Source organism: Mauremys mutica, chromosome 16 (assembly GCF_020497125.1).
Source record: "Mauremys mutica isolate MM-2020 ecotype Southern chromosome 16, ASM2049712v1, whole genome shotgun sequence".
NCBI lineage: Eukaryota > Metazoa > Chordata > Testudines > Geoemydidae > Mauremys > Mauremys mutica.
In genome coordinates, this window is record NC_059087.1 from 19090836 (window position 1) to 19112367 (window position 21532).

General features: G+C 40.6%; 1 protein-coding gene across 6 annotated transcripts in view; it reads left to right on the top strand.

Annotated features, from left to right (window-relative positions):
- The window catches only part of DGCR2 (DiGeorge syndrome critical region gene 2), an 85619-nt gene extending 64368 nt beyond the window's left edge, over positions 1-21251 (top strand). For 5 of the 6 annotated variants that reach the window (XM_044989839.1, XM_044989835.1, XM_044989836.1 and 2 more), the window contains 4 exons: positions 1319-1522; positions 12893-13045; positions 14551-14787; positions 16509-21251. In XM_044989839.1, the coding sequence (XP_044845774.1) occupies positions 1319-1522; positions 12893-13045; positions 14551-14787; positions 16509-16750 (836 nt within the window). In that variant the 3' untranslated portion in view covers positions 16751-21251. The remainder of the gene's footprint in view (positions 1-1318; positions 1523-12892; positions 13046-14550; positions 14788-16508) is intronic. The other variant, XM_044989840.1, reaches the window with a different exon arrangement.
- The last annotated feature ends 281 nt before the right edge of the window (positions 21252-21532 follow it).

Sequence of the window (21532 nt, forward strand, 5' to 3'; positions counted from 1 at the left end):
GTAAGTTGTAATACAATGCAGATAATCGAATAAAAATGTTTGTGCAGATGACTTATAAACACGCAGAGCTCTGAGTAGAAGTCTGTTTTGTCCTTCGTGCCTCTTGTCCTGCACCAATGAATTTCAAACAGCTGCAAAAGTTCTCTGAATTAGTTACCTGTTTAAGTGAAGAATTAACACCATTGGTTGCCAGTTATAGAAAAAACGATTAAAGCATTTGAATGTAAAAAAGTAAGGCTTTCATTCTAACAGTAACCCTTATTCCCTCTCTTAAGCTGTGTAAAGTTGTCTCTTTACAGGGATGCCCCTGCTTCACAGTCTTTTCAGATGGTATTGAAGATGGATGGTATTAGTGGCCCTTTTTGGGAGAAAAGTTACATCATCTTGAGCTGTTGTTGAAATCTGACTTTGTTATAAAGAAAACAGGATAAGATTAACTCTCACAGAAAGGGAGGAGAAAAATAACTCCTATCTCTGGTGCTTTTTGCTGCTTGCACTCTGGGTGCTGAGGAATTGCAGACACAGCACATGGTCTTGACTGCTACAACTGAGACCTGCCAAACTTCTAACATCTGACTGTTTAAGGCACTGTTTTTAGCTTGGCTTTCTGGTCACTGGTTCTAAGCACAGTGTTTCAATGGCTGGAGTTGTCTTGTCCAGCTAAGCAGACTGTTAATAGACAGAAGGCAGGAGGTGAAAGACAGGAAAGAGGAGAGAGAGAGAGAGAAGATGGGGAAGAAAAATAATACATAAGGGAAGGAATGACAACAGAAAAGAAGACTTGCATCCTGGGTGGTCAGAATTTAGCCAAAGCTGGTGGAGGTGGTAATACTGTCTGGTTTCCTCTCTCTGACTTGGTCTGATGAAGGCATTGTTCAGGATCACTACAGCAAAGGGCCCAACAGTGGCATTTATGGGTCCTAGGAGGTGGCAGGAGCAGAAGTCTACTTGCCCTGCTGTTTCTTTCAATGACCCTCAGATAAGAAATGTCTAAGACTGGCAACTACGTCCTATTAACATTAACTATATAAAACACACTTTGACTTCAATTTAAAAAAAAAAAAAGACAACCTTGCATGTCTAGAATCTTTCAGCTTCCTGTCATGCCAGCCCATGGTATTACCATAACCCTTGAGGATTGCTTTTCACAGTTCTCTTAATGTAAGCAATCCAGTTTGTACTTGTTTTTTCATTTCCAGCTTTTGCTTATTTTTAAGCAATGTTACATAGAGGTTGAGTTGGGTGCCTGTTACTCTGGCAAGAAGAGCTGCACGTACGATTTCTTTTGGTGAGGTATTGATACACATTTCTGTTCCAGGCCAGACCTGTGTTGATATCAAAGACAACATTGTTGATGAAGGCTACTATTTCACCCCAAAAGGGGATGACCCGTGTTTGAGCTGTACCTGTCACAATGGGGAACCGGAGATGTGTGTGGCAGCCCTCTGTGAACGGCCCCAGGGTTGTCAGCAGTATCGCAAAGACCCAAAGGAGTGTTGCAAATTTACATGTTTAGACCCAGGTAAATGTTTTAAATTGCATATTTTCGGCTGAGTGAAATGAGATCTAACGCTCAACTTGATGGCATCTTTGTAACATGATAACTTTGGAATGCTATTTTCCATCAATTACCACATTCCAGGGGAGGTTCTAGGTATCAGTGGGCACAAACCTCCTTATTTTGGTACAAATTTGGAAGAGTGGAAAAGCCTGACTTGCAGGCAAAGCAGGCTCCCACTCTGCCTGGTGCTGCAGGCAGAGGAATGGCTCCTGTGGCCTCCTGCTACGTACAGGTCAAAGGCAGCCGCTTGACTTGTAGGGTGGATTGGGGAGTTCAGGTGGTGGAGGGAGGAAGTAGGGAAGTGGTAGTGGTGGGGATCTTTGGGGGAAGCAGGGATATGGAAGGGGGTGGACTTGGTGACTGGTGGGCAGCAAATCTGGGACCCTCAAGGAAAGGCAGGGGGGCTGGGAGGATTGGAAGCTGGGCCTGAAGTGGGGGGGGGGCATCTGGAGATGGGTGGAGAGCACAGACCCTTGTGTGAGGAGAGACAATGTGGGACTCTGGCATGAAGGAAGGGATGAGGAAACTTGCAGGGGCCTTGTGAGGGTGGCACACAGAAAACTGAGGAGAACCAAGATATCTCTTCATCTTGGTGGGGCTTGGTATGTCCTTGACAGAAACATTAATGTTAAGATGATCTTACCAGGAATGGATTAATAAAAGTATCTGAATCTGTATTAGTAGAAAGTAGCCTTTTATTAAACTTGTGGTACGCAGTGCTCCCTCTCCTCTTTCCAGGTGCCTCCGATGATCTGCTCTGATGTTGCTGACACAGAGTGCCCTCCTTTCTCGTCATTTACCCCACAGGAATAGCTTCAGGTTCAGTCTGGAGGTGTAACCCAAAAACTTAGACTGGCCAACAGTATCTAAAAGCCTGCTGCTGGTGGGACCATCTGTCTGCCCCCTCCCTCCCTCCCTCTCAAGTGTCTTATGGTACCTGCTGGCTATCTATGGATAAATGAGGGCAAAACATTCTGCAGTTTTGAGCCTGTTCTTTATATTAGCTGCTGTGCCTAATCCCCAGAGTGTATTTTAATGCATCTTAATTGTATTTGTAACTTTGAATGTTCGTGCTCAGTGCATTTGCAGTGTTGGAGCTGTGTTGATTCCAGGGTATTAGAGAGACAAGTTGTTCAGTATAGACAATTATTTCAGTCTGGAGATAAGCTCATAAGAGGCCGCCTCTTTCTATGTTTTGTGGTATTTAGATGTTGCTTGTGATTATTAGAACTGGGAGCACTGGCTGTTGGGAGTCTGAAAGGACAGGAGACAGGAAGGAGCGGGGAAGAGTTAGAGGGTGCAGCAGCAGCTTGGTAAAGAGGTTTCCACTTTAAAAATAAAGTCCTGTTGAAGTTTGTTAGTACCTTGCCTGGTTGATACAACACGTTCATCAGCTCTCCAGAGTTGGGGATATTCAATGACATCAAAAGGCAGCAGATTCAAAACTTGTAAGGTTTTGACACAACATGTAATTAGGCTGTGGAATTCATTGCTCCTGGATTTCACTGAGGGTAAAAACATAGCAAGCTTCAAAAAAGGGTTGGATACACAGTTGGATAACACAACTGTTCAGAGTCGTTATAGTTAGTTATGCTGGAATCTTGGGTACGTCTCCTTTTCTCTGGTGTCTGGGTGTATAATCTTATTCGTGTACTTCTATTATTTTTGTTTTGTTTCAAGGGCTTTTTGGTGGAGGTTGGTGTTTCAGGATAGAAAGGGGTGTCGGTGGTGTGTGTCATTCTTACCATATGGTGGAAAGTTCTTGGTATTAGAAATATTGATACCCAGAAAGGTGGTGACAATGAAAATCATTTGGTGCCTTGCCTGCCATGTGTATATGTGGTCAGTCTCTCAAAACATGTATACAGAGCTCTAGTGAGTGGTGGGCAGGAGCCTATCGTGGTACATATTACCACCACTGACTTTGGGGGATAGATGAGAAGTCCCAGCACCTTAATTCAGATTAGGAAAGTCTGTAGGTTCAAATGCTTTTGGTTCCCTGCACAGGACCAGCTAGATGAGGAAATTCAAAGGTGATGTAAAGAGGGGTTAAGTTTATATGGCACTGATGAACTTTTGGGGTAGAGGAAAGCTAACAACAAGAGATGTTTCCCCCAGAATCAAAGTGAAAACAGCACAGAAAATTGGCAAGTGTTTGATGTTTTTAAACTGGAAGATAGGGAACTGACCCACAGGGTGTGAGGAGCATTCAGGTCCCAGTAATATCTACTAGGAATGTTAGGAACACCAAGAACTCCATATAAACATAAAGGAGTATCTGTATATGGTAGTGAAAGATAGGACAGAAATTGCTACTGAAATGGAGAAAGGACAGGTTGAAATCAGTGGTACAGGTCAGGGCCAAAATACCCATGATGTCTACTATGAGGTAAATTTAAACCTGATAAATAAACCTGTATATGCCTGTATACCAGTGCACAAAGCTTAGAAACAGAAATAGGTGACCTAGAATGCCTAGCAATGGAAGGGCACTTTTCCATCAGTGTTGCAAGGATTCTGGGAATTATAAACCAGTGAATTCTTATTTCAGTACTGAGTGAATTGGTTGAAAATTTAGAAATCTAGATCAGTGGTTCTCAGCCAGGGGTACACAAAGGTCTTTCAGGAGGTCCATCAGCTCATCTAGATATTTGCCTAGTTTTACAACAGGCTACATAAAGAGCACTAGCGAAGTCAGTACAAATTAAAATTTCATACTGACAATGACTTGCTTATATTGTACTATATACTATATGCTAAAATGTAAGTTCAATATTAATGTTCCAATTGATTTATTTTATAATGTGCTAAAATGAGGAAAGTAAGCAATTTTTCAGACTTGCATCCGAAGAAGTGGGTATTCACCCACGAAAGCTCATGCTGCAAAACGTCTGTTAGTCTATAAGGTGCCACAGGATTCTTTGCTGCTTCTACAGAACCAGACTAACACGGCTACCCCTCTGATACAATTTTTCAGTAATACTGTGTTATGGCAGTTGTATTTTTGTCTGATTTTGTAAGCAAATAATTCTCAAGTGAGGTGAAACTTGAGACTCCTGAAAGGTGTACAGTAGTCTGGAAAGGTTGAGCCACTGATCTAGATGTGGTAAATCAGCAGGGTTTTTATAACGAAAAATAATCTCCAGTCCAGAACTCTGAGCATGTCATTATCTAGTGCAGTGGCTCTCAAACTTTTTTTATTGGTGACCCCTTTCACATAGCAAGCCTCTGTGTGACCCCCCCATATAAATTAAAAACACTTTTTTTTATATATTTAACATTATTATAAATGCTGCAGCAAAGTGGGGCTTGGGGTGGAGGTTGACAGCTCGCGACCCTCCTCCCCCATAATAACCTCGTGACCCCTTGAGAGGTCCTGATCTAGTGGATAAAAGGGAGTTGCTAAACTATAAAGAGAAACTCTTCCTTCAAGCCGGCCAGCAACTGCTGCAGATTAGGGGAAAAAAACCACTTCCTATGGACAGATTTTCATTACTGTCCATTACAGAAATTCTTGCACTTTCCTCTGAAGCATCTAAGTACTAGCCACTTCTAGACCCTGAATGTTGGACCAGATAGACCACTAGTGTGATCTGGTCTGGCAATTCCAGTATACCTTGGTTCAGACAGCAAACAGAAGCTTTTGAGCTTGTGGGTTTTTTGTTTTGTTTTCCAGTAATGTTAAGTAAAGACCGTCTGAGTTTATTTTTAACAAACCTATTCACTCTTCAAAGTTTCCCCTGGTTTTCGTTGAGAGTAGCATGATGCTACTGTTTGTCAAAATTCAGTCAGAACAATAGCTTTGAACAAAGCAGGCTGGACTAGTACTCATTTGTTTTTTAGTGTGTGTGTTAGCCAGTAGATGGTGCTGTTTATCACTGAACAGAATTTGGTGCATATAATCTGATAATTTTATTAGATTCAGTTATTTAAAAAAAGCAAATGTCCTCACTGTTCTTTTCATTCTTCTGTACCAGCCCAGTCATTTGGATATACTTCATTCAAACCAGCAAGTGGAGAGAGAGCACTCTATGCAATTTGACATCCCCTGCTATGTAAGGTGCTTGCCAGGTCAGATTCCCCACTTGTTTCATCTTCATTAGGTGGAATAGTTCTAGGTAACTGAGAATATTTGGAGTTCTCAAAGGCTAGGCAGACTGACAACATAGGATTTTTTTTAAGTCATTTAGAAAGGTTTTCTATAAGTTACTTCCTGATTTCAGACTGGTATTGCACTTTTGCACAGTGTCTAACTGAAGCTTCAGTGCCCATGGCCTCTCATACATTAACTACTATGCAAATAAGTATACAGATTGGCTAAGATCCATAACTCTCTGTAACGAGGGTTACAGCCAAAATGAGAAGGTGCAGTCTCTGTGGAGCCACAACGTTTAACCCAGCATGGCCAATTCCTTTTGCCTCAATTATTTTAAGGGACTTCGGCCATCTAAAAGCAAGAGATAGGAAATATGTACCTGGGACCTGCTCCTCTAAAATTGTTTGGAAGCAGGTGCCTTTCTCTCACTGATAATCCCTACCTCACTGAAGCTTATCTTCTCTGCTACATCACCTAACTGGCACAAGAGAAACCTTTGCCCTAGAGCACTCATACCACAATGTTTTGTGGGTTTTTTGCTTAGGGGGAGAAAGGACTAATGTTCGCTTGGTATTAAGGTACATCAATCAGACTTTGTGTTGGTAAAAATACTGTGTACTGTGAGTTATGATTTTACAGGATGGTCCAGGAGAAATTGATCTAAGCTTTCTTGCTTGCATTTGTCTAAGCATCTATTGATTCTGTTTTCTCAAGGGAATTATTGGATGATTATGGCTTTGGGTTCCAGGTACTATCTGCTTATTTGCAGGTATAATGCAAGAAGTAGTTATAAATTGTGCAGAAGAGCTTCAGTAATCACTCAGTACACATGTAACATACTGATCACTTGAACCGATATTTGAAAGCTGTTTTTTTTTGTTCTTGGGCCGTACAAATTGAAATTCATTCCGCACTGTATTACTTGTAAGTTGGGATGTGAATTTAAGTCTTGGTTTCCCTTTAAAAGGGGCTTATTTAAAAAACATTTTTTTTATTTGTGGCATTTTTTTGCATAATAAAATCACCTAATTATATTTCAGGTTACAAAAGATGTAGTTGTGTTTCAGAACACTACCGTATGGAACGTGTGGAGATTCTCCCCCCCCCCCCCAAAGGGGGGGAAAATAACCCAAATACCCCCAAACCTTTCTACTGAGTGTGTGGCAAGCAAGTGCTTATCGGCTACAAATCTATCCGGAAGCCATGCTTGTCATAAGACTGATCTGTAAGTCATGTTCATGATTAAAAACTGCTAGCTTCTTCCTGTTTTATCAGTCACGTTCAGTATGAAAGTTAAGCTTAAACTTGCACTAGGAAGGGGTGGGGGGAATAACAGCTTTCCTCCTGCTATTATCAGCAGTGTTAAGATTTGCCTATACCCAAGCACCAAATTCTTATCTTAAACTATTTTAGTGCAACATCAGCCAACAGACAGAATTGAGATAACCAGAGATAACCTTGCTGCAGTGTTCTTTAATCCTTGTTTATGCTGTGGATTTTAACTATTTCATGAATGCAATTTTTGAAGAGTATATTTTACCTCTCTGTACTCCCTGTCTTAAGGCGCTTCATTCTCTAGTGAAACTGACAACACCTTAGAAATAGCGTTGTATTCTTGTCTGAGAAGCTAGTTTTATTTTATTAACTAACTTAATTGTTGGGGAAGAGATTCATTAAGCAGCTGTAAAACTTAGTTCATAATAAAGTCTGCTCTGGTGGTGTTCAACACTGATATTTTGAAATGAAGCACGTCAATTTTCCCCTCTGGGGTTTTACAGATATTAGGTGACTAAACTAGTAAGTTGCTTTCTTTAATCAGCTTAGATTTGTTTTTGTGAAATATTTTTGGATCTCTTCCCAAAACCCCATCTCAGGAGAAACAAAACTGTTTAATTTACGTCCTGTTGATTAGTAGTCATCCAAAGAGAGACCATGGGGAAATAAATCTTGCTGCTGAGTTGGCAGATTGTAAGCTCTTACTGTCTGAGTGGGGAAGCAGCAACTGTAATAGTACACAAGACTATTTTTTAAAGGAATTAGGAAGAGAGGAAACACTTCAGTCCTAGGAATTTGCTGAGCAGTCACATCTGCAATACTTCCGAAGACATTTATCCTTTTGACTCGTTGAGGAAGAATTATTGTAGTGCCTTGCATTTACAATACCGCAGCTGAGGGGAAGTATGTATGTGGTTCTATTTGCTCTCTGTGGGTGTGACAAAGTAATATATTTGTGTGACATCTGTTCAGACAGATCCTCCCATATCTTTCAGTGTATTTTGTTTCTTTTAATATTTCTATGAATTAGCGAGCTCAGTGTGTAGAAGCCTCTGTAGTGAATGTAAATTGATGCATAGTCATAGGATACTGTTGCTGGCTCCAGTTCCGGAAAGCTGTCGTACACTCAGCTGCCAGCATTTGGTGAAATATACAATTTGGGAATAAAATGTCACACTAGAGACCTATGTTCCATACCTCTATAAAAGTAGAGTAGAATGTTTTCCATTGCCACTTTTTATCCAGGATTTGGTTTATGATAGTCCCTTACCAGGCCAAGCAGGCAGAATTTCTAGGCAAACCTTTCCGGACCATAACAAGGATCACTTTGAAAGAGGGCTGTGACCAGAAATGGGCTGAGACTTGCAGCCGTGGTAGATGTCAAGAGAATACATGGAAGCAGAAGTAGGCAGTATATTGTGTTGTGGGCAGAGGTGAGGGGGTGAGTTGGGGATGACCACAAACTCATGATTGTGAGCAAAAAGAGGAAGGCTGTTGTGTTTAGTGTGTTCACACTGAGCAAATGAGGTTAAAGGGGCAGCTTTAGATAAGTGAAAATGAGAATTTGATAAATTCACTTAACTTTTTGTTGTGTGCCATTAGGAGGAAGCAGTGACGAGCTAAAGAAGGGGATACTGGAGAGGAAGATAGATAGGAAAGGGAGGCTGAAGAAGCTTGTTAAAGCCATTCTCTTACAGCGAAAGTAGAGAAAGTGCTGTTTCATTTACATTGTTAAACACAGAAAACTAGGAGAATAGCAGAAAGGAAAATCAGATGGCAGGTGAGGTAGGTTTTATATCCAGATTTATTGTTGATACATTTACAAAAATACTGAAAATGTAAGTAATTTGCAAACCCTCCATGTGATTTATAGTTATTTGGGTAGTTGCTTAGTTGCTGCTTGTGATTAAGCTTAGGAAAGCAAGATAGTTCTGGGTTACGATGGCAAGTCAAGAGGGTTGGTAAAGCAATTTGGTCAAAATACAAGATTTCCTAAAGGATACATCTCACTTGCTGAATTTGACAGAAAACGAAGGAAAAGACTTGGAAGAGCCTCATCCTACATCCCCACTTCCACTGCCTTTTCAGAAAAACACACACACACTTTGTAAAATGGCACTTAAACCATTTCAAGGTAAATTTTACTATATTTCAAACATCAGGCAGCAACTAAAGAGCAGTTCAAGCTGGGAATGGTGGTTTGGGATGAATAAGCTTCTGAAGGGGGAGGCAAATATTGTCACTGGGAGTTGAGATTGTGGATGTTCATAGAAGTCGTTGGACAGCTGGGTGGGAGACGTCTGGCTAACTTGTGAGGGGCACATATCGATGAAAGTCTATTGCGTGGGGTGGGCTTCTATTAAGAATTAAAAATAAGATTGTGTGTGTGTGTTAGCTGTGAGACGGTAATTTATAGAAACAGAAGCAATGTGTACAAACACTAGAGGTGGAATTCATAACCTCAGAAACACATAGAAAATAAACCTATTTGAAATATTTCACAGTTGTAACCTCATCTGACAGTTTTATTACTATAATAGCACCAACGCCGAATACAAATAGGAGTACATCATGCAGATGACATTTTTTGTGTGTGAATTTTATTATCTAAAGTTAAGTAGTTCAGTCTTAGAATCAAATTGTAAAAGACCTTTTTCCAAAAATTCCTTGTAGTAAGTCTCTAATAGAATCTTAGCACAAGTCAGACTGTTTTGTATGTGGATGTATTAATCTGTCGTAAGTGAGTGATCCGTAAAATGCAACATAGGAAGCTGGGAAACGTACAGCTGTAAAAGAGCAGCCCTTCCAAGGGACAGCAGCACTGAAGGCAGTGCCCAGTTAGTAATCGTAAAATGGTATTCCTTAGCCCAGTTGCTTATGTTCCCATGTGCTCTGGCTGTTCTTTGGATCAAGTGATTTGTTTTCAAAGTCAATTATAGAATTGTGCTCATTTTATAAAATAACTTGGAGCATGATATAAAAAGTGCTGGAGATTTGTAGTGAAGTTCATTTGAGAAGCACAATACTTAGGATAAGATTTCAACCCTTCCAACAGCTCATGCGCAGAAGTTTGCCGAGATCAGTGTAATTACTGCTTTTATTTAACAGCAATATGCAGGTAATATACAGCTGTGTCCTCTTCATCCGGTGCAGACAGTCCTGTCTCTTAGCCGTTGCTGTACCTGAAAGAAAAAAAGCATGGATAAAGCTAAATCCAGGCAAAATTGAACGGCTACCTTTCATTTGATACAAGACTGGCTGCTAATCAAGATAGGATGCAGTCTTTGAGTCATGTAGAACTCCTCTCTGATCCTGAACATCCAGGTAACAGTCACTAAAAATGCTTTCCATTTTTGGCTAGCAAGAAGACTGCTGAATCCTCGGACAGTGGATCTAGCTTTTGTGGACTATCTGATGGACATCTTCAGGTTGGACTGTTGTAATTGCTTCTATGTGGGAATAGGCAGAAAGTTCACAGCAGCTCATCCCTGAAGTAAAAGAAGCCAAACAGAGCATGTCTGCAAAATGCACTGACTCCAGGTTCACTTCCAGGTTCTGATGCTGATCTACAAAGGCCTTAATGGATAGGTCCACATTATCTCAAAGATGTCCTTTCCCTCTGCAGCCCACCACCGGCGTTTCAGTTGTCCGGCACACTGCACCTAACAAAGCCATGGGGTCACGAGAGCTAGAGGCAGAACCCTCTCAACAGACGACTCAAGTCTCCGGAATGGAGACCAGGAAGAGTTCAACACTTGCTGTCTAGAAGTTTCATGTCAGGACTCTTTGCCAAAGCCACAGTGACCGCATAAACTCGCAGCGCTTACGGACATAAAAGCTGACAGCTGAAGTGAAAGTAGAATGGAGCATTGACTATCACTTTGGGGCATATATCACTAGTTTGTTAGTATTTGTTCATGTAGAACACCTAAGTTCTGCTGTGATACGTGCTTTATAAATGCCCAGATTCAGCACTTGCTGCCGGCTTTGGTATCTCAGCATCCTGTCTTGCATGTTTTTTGAAACAAAACTTATTTCCAACTTCAGTGAGTTAATTTAAAAGTTAAAGTAGCTGTAATAAGAACATGATTTGAATTGTGACCGTATCAAGTTTCAATATGTACGTCTTACTCGGTTAAAAATTTAAACCTTCTTTTTAAAGTTTAAAAAACTCCTACTGTATTTTAAAAAGGCTGTAGATTAGAGCCAGGTAATACCATTTGTAGTGTCAGCGTTACTGTGTTCTGGAAGTAGGACCAAGGGCAGACTCCAGGCTGTTCAGGAAGTTCTACTGGAACGTTCAAGCAGTCTGTGGTGAGCACTGCCATTCTGTGATAGCAGTGGAGAAGATTTTATGGCTCGCAGAGGCTTTACTTTCTATACCTGTCATGTTTGGCAGAGTATTATGGCATATGGCTTTCTGTGGAGTGGTGTCTAATTAGAATATGGGGATGGTATGTTCAGATGAACAGCCTAACCTACCACTGTCTTGGGATTTGAAACTGCTTCCTTACCAGGCTTCTGCGTCATCACAGTACTTAAAAAACCCTTTTATCTTTATTAACATAACATGTGGTAGCAATTCAAAAGTGAACGAGGCAATAATTTATACAATAAGTGATTAGTCAGCTAAACGTGGTATTTTGTGATATTCGTTAGCACTTGTGACAACAAAGATTTGCAGTTTGGCCTTTCATGCAGACCTTCTTTTTAACTATCCGCTTCCTATAAATGGATTCTCCTATCTCTGACGCAGCTGACAAGGAGAAAGCATGTGGGAGACAGTCTGAGTTGGGTGGGCCAGGTAGTGGCTAGTGGATCTGTGAGCTGCCCTGATTCAGTGGCTACAAACCAGTCTGTGGAATGTTTATTTGGGAGAGATGTGCACACCTGGGCTTCTAGTTAGTAGAGCTTGTGTTTGCAATAACTGCTGTGGCCAAGTTGGACAAATGCCCATGTCCTGCTTCAGTCCCCTCCTAACCCTGTGGTATTCCTCTACTCAAAGGCCTTTAACATGAGATTTATGTGAGGGGACAGGATTTGGCCACCTGTATATTTTCATACAAAATATCTGCATGTGTACCCTCTGAAAAATGATGATGATTCTTATTTATGGTACAAATAACAAACACTTCTGGTGCATGCCATTTGAGGAGCATGGATACTTTCTCAACAGGAAGTCCAAGGATCTGGAACTAGTGGATATGGCGTAGAAGTGGGAGTGTAGATATCTGATCCAATTCCTGGATCTGCCATTGGCTTGCAGCGTGACCTTGAGCAAATTTCTTACGACTTTCTCCCTCAATTTCCTCGCTACTTAAATAGGGATAATGATGTTGACCCATCTTTTTGAAGCACGTTGAGAGCGACACATGAAAAGCACTACCAGTATATAAATGCAGAGTCTGATGATGATCTCCTCTAGGTGATATGTAAAACATTCCCATTCATACAGATGGATAAATTGAAATTCAAAAGAATAGTGACCTGTCCAAGATCAGACATGAAGGTTATGGTAGAGCTGGGAATAGAACCCAGATTTCCTAATTCTTAGGCCTTTCCCTTAACCGTAGGACTGACCTTTACTCTCTTGGAGCACAGATCTATTGACTGTCTGGTGCAAATAAAGATCAGTATCTGAAATGCTCTTAAACCTCTGCTTTTCCCCTTTCCATGTCATGCAAGACTTTCATCTATAGTCTTAAGCACTTGGTTCCACTGTGCCGGATAACAAATTTAAAGGGAATCCAGATTCGTTACAATGGATGGATTTCCTAATAACTTTTTAATATACAATTTTCTGCATGTATGAAATATAGATGAGCTTAAAACCTAGTTATTAATCTTCACTCTAGGTTCATATTTCCCCAGTATTGAAAGAAAACTTCAAGAAAAATAACACTTGGTGAAAGTAATAATTGTGTTTTTGTTTTTTGTTTTTAATTAAATTCACCTAACAGATGGCAACAGTTTATTTGACTCGATGGCAAGTGGAATGCGGTTGATAGTAAGCTGCATTTCCTCCTTCCTTATCTTATCTCTGCTGCTCTTCATGGTCCACCGGCTGCGCCAGAGACGCAGAGAGCGCATTGAGTCTTTGATTGGAGTAAATTGTAAGTATTCTGTAACTGCAGTTTTAGCCGGTTGTGTTGTAGCTGTGTTGGTCCCAGGATATTGGAGTGACAGATGTGGGTGAGGTAATATCTTCTATTGGACCCACTTTGCTGGTGAGAGAGACCAGCTTTTGAGCTTACACAGAGCTCTTCAGGTCTGGGAAATGTACTCAAAGGGTGTGTCTGCGCTGCAATTAAACACCCGTGGGTGGCCTGTGTCAGCTGACGTGGGCTTGTGGGGCCCAGGTTGCAGGGCTGTAAAATGTGTAGACGCTCGGACTGGAGCGTGGGCACTGGGATCCTCCCCCATTTACTCATCACCGGATAAGCCTGGGAGCTTAAATTCATAACTTTGCTAGGTACTAAAAATCCTGGACTGAGTAGAGACACTGATTTATAGCTGTCCCCTTCACCGTGAGTGGTCCCTTGAAATGTGTTAACGAATTATACTAAACAATCTGTTCCATCTTGTGTTTAGCTGTGACACTGAGTACACTTCCCAGCTGAAGAGCAGCTCTGTGTAAGCTTGGCTCTCCCCACCAGAAGTTGGTCCAATAAAAGAGATTGCCTCACCTCCCACATTGCAGTTCTAGCTCAGTTATAGCTCAGTGCTTCCAAAGCAGATTAACTTCAACTGCACACAGGCATCTCAGTATGGAATCCAAGTGTCCACATGGAGTGATAGTGTGGCATAGCTTTTGCGCCTTACATTCATAGCCTAGCTGTTGCACACTAACTTCCCCATGAATTCCCTGTGTAGACAAACCCTTAATAAAATTACAAGTCTCTACCATGTAAAGAGAGCAAGTGGAAATGGGAGTCTGGCTATGAGCTGACCTGTTCAGTGGCTGTAGCTGAACACCTCTGCATACTGGCTTGAATTGTCATGATTTTCAAAAAATTTAATTCTGTGGGACACGCCTGATCTTTCTAAAGATCTTGTACTGACACAAGTCTTGTTTCTCCTTCTGTATTGGTAGGCTAATGAGTAGGAATGTTAGTTAATGTGCCTGATTAGTATGCTTGCTCACATGATAAAGTCCTCATTTGACATGGTACCCTTATCAGGTGTTCCAGCATTCTTCTCTTTATCCATTCGTTGAGGGAATATCAATGGTAATAACATTTGTACCATGCCCAAAGGTGTGCTTGGGCACCGTGTAGAACAAACAGACAAGATCCCTACCTGAAGGAGCTTTAAAGTTTAGAATTTAGTTATGACATGGGTGAGGACAAACAAGTGGGGAGAGAAATTCTAGATGTTTTGTGATGGTTTGCTAAGGTTTATATATGCTTCTGGATGAATGACATTTAGGCATGGCAGTAGCATTGTGGGATTTAGGGTGAATTTGAATGAGGCAAAAGTATGGCTTCATTATGTAGGTTTTAGGAGAGATTCTGTGAATAAGGGGCAGAATGGAAGAAGGCGCAGAGGTGGGCCTTAGTCTGGAGGGAAAGGAAATGAGAGAGAGCCACATTTTCTCATATTTTATTCTTTTAAACAGTGCACCATTTTAACTTGGGCCGCAGGATGCCTGGTTTTGATTATGGTCCAGATGGTTTCGGAACTGGCCTTACTCCGCTGCATCTTTCAGATGACGGGGAAGGCGGAGCATTTCATTTCCATGACCCCCCACCGCCCTATACAGCTTACAAATATCCTGATATTCAGCATCCGGATGACCCGCCTCCTCCCTATGAGGCTTCCATCAATCCAGACAGTATCCTTTGTTCTACTCCAGGTACGTGGGCAGGAGTTTTGATAATTTTACAAGCTTTGTAACAAATATCTTTACGAGTATCACTCCAGTCCTCTTTTGTTCTGCTTAAAGGGAAGATAATCTGAACTAAACTGGAATGTACACCTATTTTAGGGATTCTATGATAGAAGAGCAAAGATATATTTCAGAATCTAATCTTTGACTTTTTGTGGCAAACGTTTTAATACAGGTCTTGTTCTATAATAATTTTACTCTTAATACTAAAATTCTCTGGGCCTCTAAATCAGTATTTGTATGACTGCTGCAAACTTGTTTTTAGCTCTTAGACTTTACCTCTTTAAAGTTTTTTTTTTTATGACTTAAATATGATGGAGGAAACCTAAACTACAGCAGCTGGAGACAGGAGAGTGAACAGTCTCTTGATGGGTAAATTTGGTGTATGCTGGCGGAGTAATCACAACGGGAGGGTTCTTGATGCTGGAATTTGTTTCCCCCACGCTTTGCAGAGCACACTTTCCGTGCACAGTTCACCTGTTCATACGGGTCTTTGCCTGATGAAGGTTGTGTTTTCTTTAATTGAAGGTTTAGTCCTTTAGTTGTTGTAGGTGATCAGCTAAAAGTTGATATTTAATTGTTGTATTACATCCTGAGCTGAGATGAAGCGTGAATTTTTATAAAACGGTAGGTCACTAACACTTCAGTACTCTTGATACCAGGCTGATGGACACCTTAGTGTATTTTGAAGTTCAAAAAAATTGACAAGTGTCTTCAATATATTATGAGCTTTTTGAGGAATTTTTTTTTCTTTTTGTTTTGGGTTGAATTTTTATAAATATAACTAAAATGTGAACCAGTAATACGCTCTGAGAGCTGTACATATACATGCAGTTACCATCACCTTTGAGTATACTCTTGCTATCCTGGAATTCTTGAAGTGTGCATATGTTAATGGCACACAAATGAGGAACACATCCAAACAAAACTACCTAAATAGGGGAGACTGAAATACAGCAACAGGCTCTGTACCCTGAATTCTGAGCCATTGAAGTTATAAAAGCCAGTATTTAGCATCAAGGAAGAGCAAGTTGGAGTTTGGGGATCATAGTTTAAGAGATACTGACCTCAAATTTAGGTTTTGCAGACGCTATCTATCAGAAACTTTTATGAAACTTCAAAACAAAAATAATTCCAGTGAAAGCAGTTAGTATAACTTTAAACATTTCCCTATAATAATTCCTAGCCAAAGTTTTCCAGCACTTTCAGTGCTTGAGAACATTGCAAGTAAAATTAACAAGAAACATGAAACTGACTTGTCTGTTTCAAATGTCCTTGGATGAATAGCCTACAAAAATAGCAGAATAAACTAGACCAAAATGTTCTCATTTTTAACAGATTTGTATGTTAGTAATAGTATTTATATTTCTAAAGTGACTTAAGCAACCAATCCCTTATTTTAAAAAAGTGCACATTCATGAAGTGCTGCACACCCAAAGTATATGTGTTGACTAATGAGTCACATCCTGTCATGTTATTGCTTATACCAAATTGTCTATTTGGACCAACTAGCTAGATTTAACCCCTTCAGTGTGTGCCAGTTACTTGTTTGGTCTTTCTGGGGTTAGGTGTGAGGAGCACCTCATATAACAAGCAAACTTAAATGAAACTTCCTCATAGAAAAACCACCCAGAGTGAACAGTGATAGGCCAGAGCTTTCTGATTCTTCTTGCCTTTCTCCCTTGCAGATGGCGTTCTCTCCCAGACAGTGCAGAGCAGTCAGCCATCACTAGGAAACAGTGATTTATCACCACAGCTTACAGAGGAATCTCATCCTCCCTCAGTTGGCCCTTCTTCAGTGGAACTGGAAGACTCTGCAGATAGTAGCACCTTCCTTGTACCTCCCGACACACCCCACAGTGAAAACACACCGGCAGAAACTCTTGCAGGAAGCCACCACAGTCACTGTTCTCTTAATACCATTGTATAAAGGAATAAAATGCTTACTGCTGGCAGAAATAATATGAGCGACTGTTTGCACACAGCTGTACAGGCAAACACTAATCCATGGGGTGAACTTCAGAAAGAAGCTCCACTTCGATTTTGAGCACCCTGCTTTTATGTTCTAGTATAGCACTGTGCCTCTTGTTTTCAGCTGTCATTCATTCACTAATTAGTTTGTCCTTTAAATATGGATTGTGGAACCTGTACTTTTTTTCCACTGGCTATGGGAAAGAAGGTGCAGAGAATTTTCTTTGACTTCTTCTAAAGAGGAAAAAGCATGGGTAGCTTTTTTGTCTTTTTTAATCACAGAGCGGAAACAAAAAAAATCAACATGTTTGAATTTGAATACTGTGGGACCCTGGAAGTGGACACTGACTGACAAGAAAAAAGGAGAAGGGGCAGTCGCCATGTAACCTGTTGTTGTCTCTTGTGCTCCAGTGCTACACTCATGAAAAACTGGAGGATGAAAAGGATCAGCATAATGTTGGATTTCTTCTGCTTTCTGTGGAAATGGGTACTGAGCAAAACAAAACTGGGATTTACAGTTACAACTTATTTATTTATCTGTAGCTGCAAATCTTGTACTGAGAGGTAAACTTCTGATTCATAAACAAGGATGTGTCTATAATACTGGCATCTCTTTAGTAGAGGCACGGCACATGTTAGGTAGTGCTTTGGGGAAGAGATGGGAAGGGATTAACTCCCTAACTGATACTTCAGTCATATGAGATTTGTTCTGTTGTGTTAAACCTTTAAATCATCCCTTTCCATTAAATCTAGCTTCATTTAAATTAGCAAAACTAACTTGTGCACTACAACATGAGGCTCTTGTCAATCACTCACTAAACTTAACTTTCAAATTAGGCAAAGATGGATTCTATTGGCTTGGATTTTATGAATACTGAATACTTGTTAGTTTGTTAGTGTTCTCAAAATGAAGTTGGATTTTAGTGTACACAGGATTTCCTTTCTCTTCTACCCCATCTTTCTTGCATCTGATTCTCCCTGACTTACTGTAGCAGTTCCCACAATCAGAGCAGTCATATAAGGAATTTGTACTGAACACTTCTCATGAGTGTTGTCCTGTTGCCTTATGAAAGGTAGCAAGCCTAGAGGGACAGGAAGAAAGCACGGCATGGGAAGGGTATTGTGCTGTTTTGGTTAATTTTGCTAGTTACAGAGAAATGGTACAGGATTAATGGGATCCTATCCCAGCAATGTGCTTTCCCAGCGTAGCTGACTTTTCCCCCCCCCATTGTAAATGCTGCTACTTTCTATTTGGTATCTTGCTATCTGCCCTACTGTACTTGGGGAGTGGCTTGATAGTTCAACCTGTTTGCAAAATAACCCTGATTTTCATCCCCCAGGTTGTATTTAGTGTCTCTTGAAATTCAGGCACTTCCTAACAATCTTAAACCCCTTGGCATGTAAAACACAGCTCTCACATGTGCGGCTAATGCAGGAGTGAGTGCATTAGGAAGCACTGTTAGAAAAGCCCCTCCACTTGAGGAATCTTGTAAACATGGCCTGTTACCATTCACTGTCTAACTTTATAATCTGTTTAAAAATGAGTGGCGCAGTTCTCCACCCAATGGAGTCATTGCCAGTTCCTCCTCTGAATTAGAGTCCTGGTCCAGTAGAGTGGAGGGGATAGCAGAAGTCAGAGCCATGCATACAGCTTATGACTATATCAAGCATTTCTGAAGTATGAAAATAAAGCGGGTTTTGTGCACTTTTGGAGCACATTCATACGTTTTATACATTGTATGTACTGATTTTTCTTTAGTTTTATATGTACGAGTGTGTGCGTGTTTCTGGGTGGTGATTAATAAATACATGCTGTAGATGGTACCCTTTGTGCTGCATCAAACTAGGGGAAGCTAAGCTCTGGGATATGAGTTTGTCTCCCAGGCTGCAAAGTTAATACTTCTATAAAGCTGGCTACACTATGTGATAGGACAGAGTATCATAGTTCACATGGTTAGGATACAAAGTCTCTACTCCGAACTGTTCCAGAAAGGATTTTGTTAGCACTGGCCAATGGCAAACGTCTTTCTTATCGTTCCTTTAAAGCCAGGTGAATATTCATTCTGTATAGCTTCCTAGCGCAATAACAAAAGGCCTTTAGGCTTGTTTTTGTCTCTTCTAATAGCTTCCTGGCTGAGGTGAACAGATACCTTACCTCACATGTCTCACAAGGCTGCGTGAATCTGACCTCACGCAGTTTTTACTGTCACGTGTTTCTCAGTGGTAAATTTATATGAAAATAAGCTTTGTTGCAACTCAATTTCGTGATGGCTCATGGTTGTAATTACTCCAAATACAGACTCTCTTCTGTAGATGTCTGAGTGTAATATTTTTCATAGCTTCTTACCTATTCCCACTTCAGTGGAGTAAAGGCTACAGCTTTTCCCTGTTTTTGTTGAGATTAACAGTAAACAGGAAAACTCCGCTGTGGACAGAGCAGCTCACTCAGTACAGATCTTGTTTACCTCTCCATGAGCATCTAATTTGGCAATAAAATGGTCATATTTCCCTTTTACTATCTCACTGTAGCATTTTTCATATATAATAGTCCATCTTGGAGTAAGATCTGTTGTCTCTGAAAATGTCATTTCTACCAAGTCTTCAGGACCAACTGGGGAAGAGTTAGTTTCTGTGAAAGCAGTTGACTCATCAGAACTTCCAAGCTAATGGAAAGATGGCTGCTGTGAAGCTCCTGTTATGAACACCAATTCAAAAGACACTGGTGCTCAGCCTAGGAAACCCTTCCTCTTAATGTCAATGGGTTGATTATTTCTTTGGAATTCACATTTATTTTATGCATTGATTCCTTATCACCACACTCCTCTGGTTACTGTTATTAAATAATAGTGGTGTATCTTTCTCCAAGCATGAGGGAGCGGATTGAAAAGATTCCTGTTACGTCATCATTCCTGGCAGATCAAGTGAGTGAAAAATGTGCACTTCTCTCCAGTTTGAATAATTGTTCATTGCAGCTAGTTTTGCAAGGTTCCAAGACTGTTCCATCTAATGGGCTCCATTTTTGGCTTCGTACAAAATACTCTTCCTCAGATCTCCCTCCCCTACAACAAAATGTGGTGCCATATTGTTAAGGTTTTTGCTGTTCAGATATCCACTTGTATCAATGTTATCAACTGTGCATGCCCACGTATTCTCACTGCAGCATCTAGTGTTCTACTGGGTGGGTTAATAGCATATTTTAATTTCAGAAAGCGAAATGGTTTTAATTCTATACAAGAGATTAAAATTATGGCCATGTAGGTGTGGCAAGAGTTGTTAATTTTTGCATAATGTTCAGTCCTGGAATAGTTTGACATTCAGAATTAGACTTTTGTCCTCTCATGACAGGGCATGATTGAACAGAAGTGTGAAACGAATTTAACATTATTTCCGAAGGCCTAATCGTGTGGCCCTTGCTCAGGCAGTCTTCTCGTTGAAGTCCCGTTTCAAGGGGAGCTTTCCTGTGTAAGGATTGCAGTATTGCACTCTTAAACTTGGTCAGTCTTCATTTGGAAAAATCAGCTTCATGAACTTTAAACTGTTCTCCTTCCTCACCTAAAGCTATTAAGGGTGTTTTGAGAGTTTTATTAAATGAATGAATTTCTGCACACTCACTGAGTTTGGCAAACTGAGGGTTCTTCCCTTTAGTGGTGGATCTCCGTTTCAAAGCACTAATTTTTTCTGTACAAAGCATAGCTTGTCATTCCTTTAGAAAATCTGCTTGCCCATTAAGTAGGTGGGGGAAAGAAAAGTTATTCAACACTTCTGTTTTATATGAAATTTCCCTCTAAAACCCTTATGCATGATTGGAGGCTAGACTCTTAAATTACAGCTTGCAAAGATAGTGAAGGTGAATCAGTAGCAGCCATGCATGTGGGTTCTGACGTTGATTCCACTCCGGATAAAATATTGGATAGATTAAATGAGAGAGATCATCTTCCCATATCAATATTCTGAATCAACCAGCTGCTGAGGTACAACATAAGGTACAACATTTTTTTGTTTGTTGCAGTATTGTGCACCTTGCAGAGCAGAGTGTGTTGGAGGTGGTTCTAGAAGAGACATGCTGCACTCTCAGCCACTTTCATCACCATGCTGTATTGTGATCTGAATGCCAGACTTTTGTATGCCTGGGAGGCTGCGAGAGAGAGAGAGAATGAGACTCAGCTTTTTACCTTCTCTTGAAAAATATTTTCAGCCAAGGCTGCATTTGCAGACTCCTCCTGTGTAGTTGATTTGTGACTGAATGTAACCGTGACAGTGTATAAAAGATTTTGATATTCCATGAAATACCATGTAGAAATGAAATTTGATACTGTAATAATTCTGTCCGTGTGACATTTTATGTTTTTATGTTTTAATTTCTTCTTTGGGGTTGGCACTAAATCTTTTTTTTTCTCAAGATGCTGTGAGAAACATTTCATCCAAATGCCAAATAAATGGTGTTCTGTAAGAGAAATGGATTGTTAATGTTATGGTGGTGTTTGAATCGGCTCTGTTCTGAACAGTAAAGGATCCGCTGGCCAAATCAGTCTTAAACCCAGATCTTGTGAAGTCTTGTGCACATGCTTAACTTACACACTTCGGGTAGCTCCCTAGAAGTCCCCTTGAATGAGCATTGATATACTGTTAACTATCACAATAAATTCCATTGATACCATTTCTTTGGAGAAAGGACCTTGTTTCTCTCCCTCAACTAACCCAATTGAGGCAAAAGCCCCGCCCATTGTTGCTGACCTGGCTT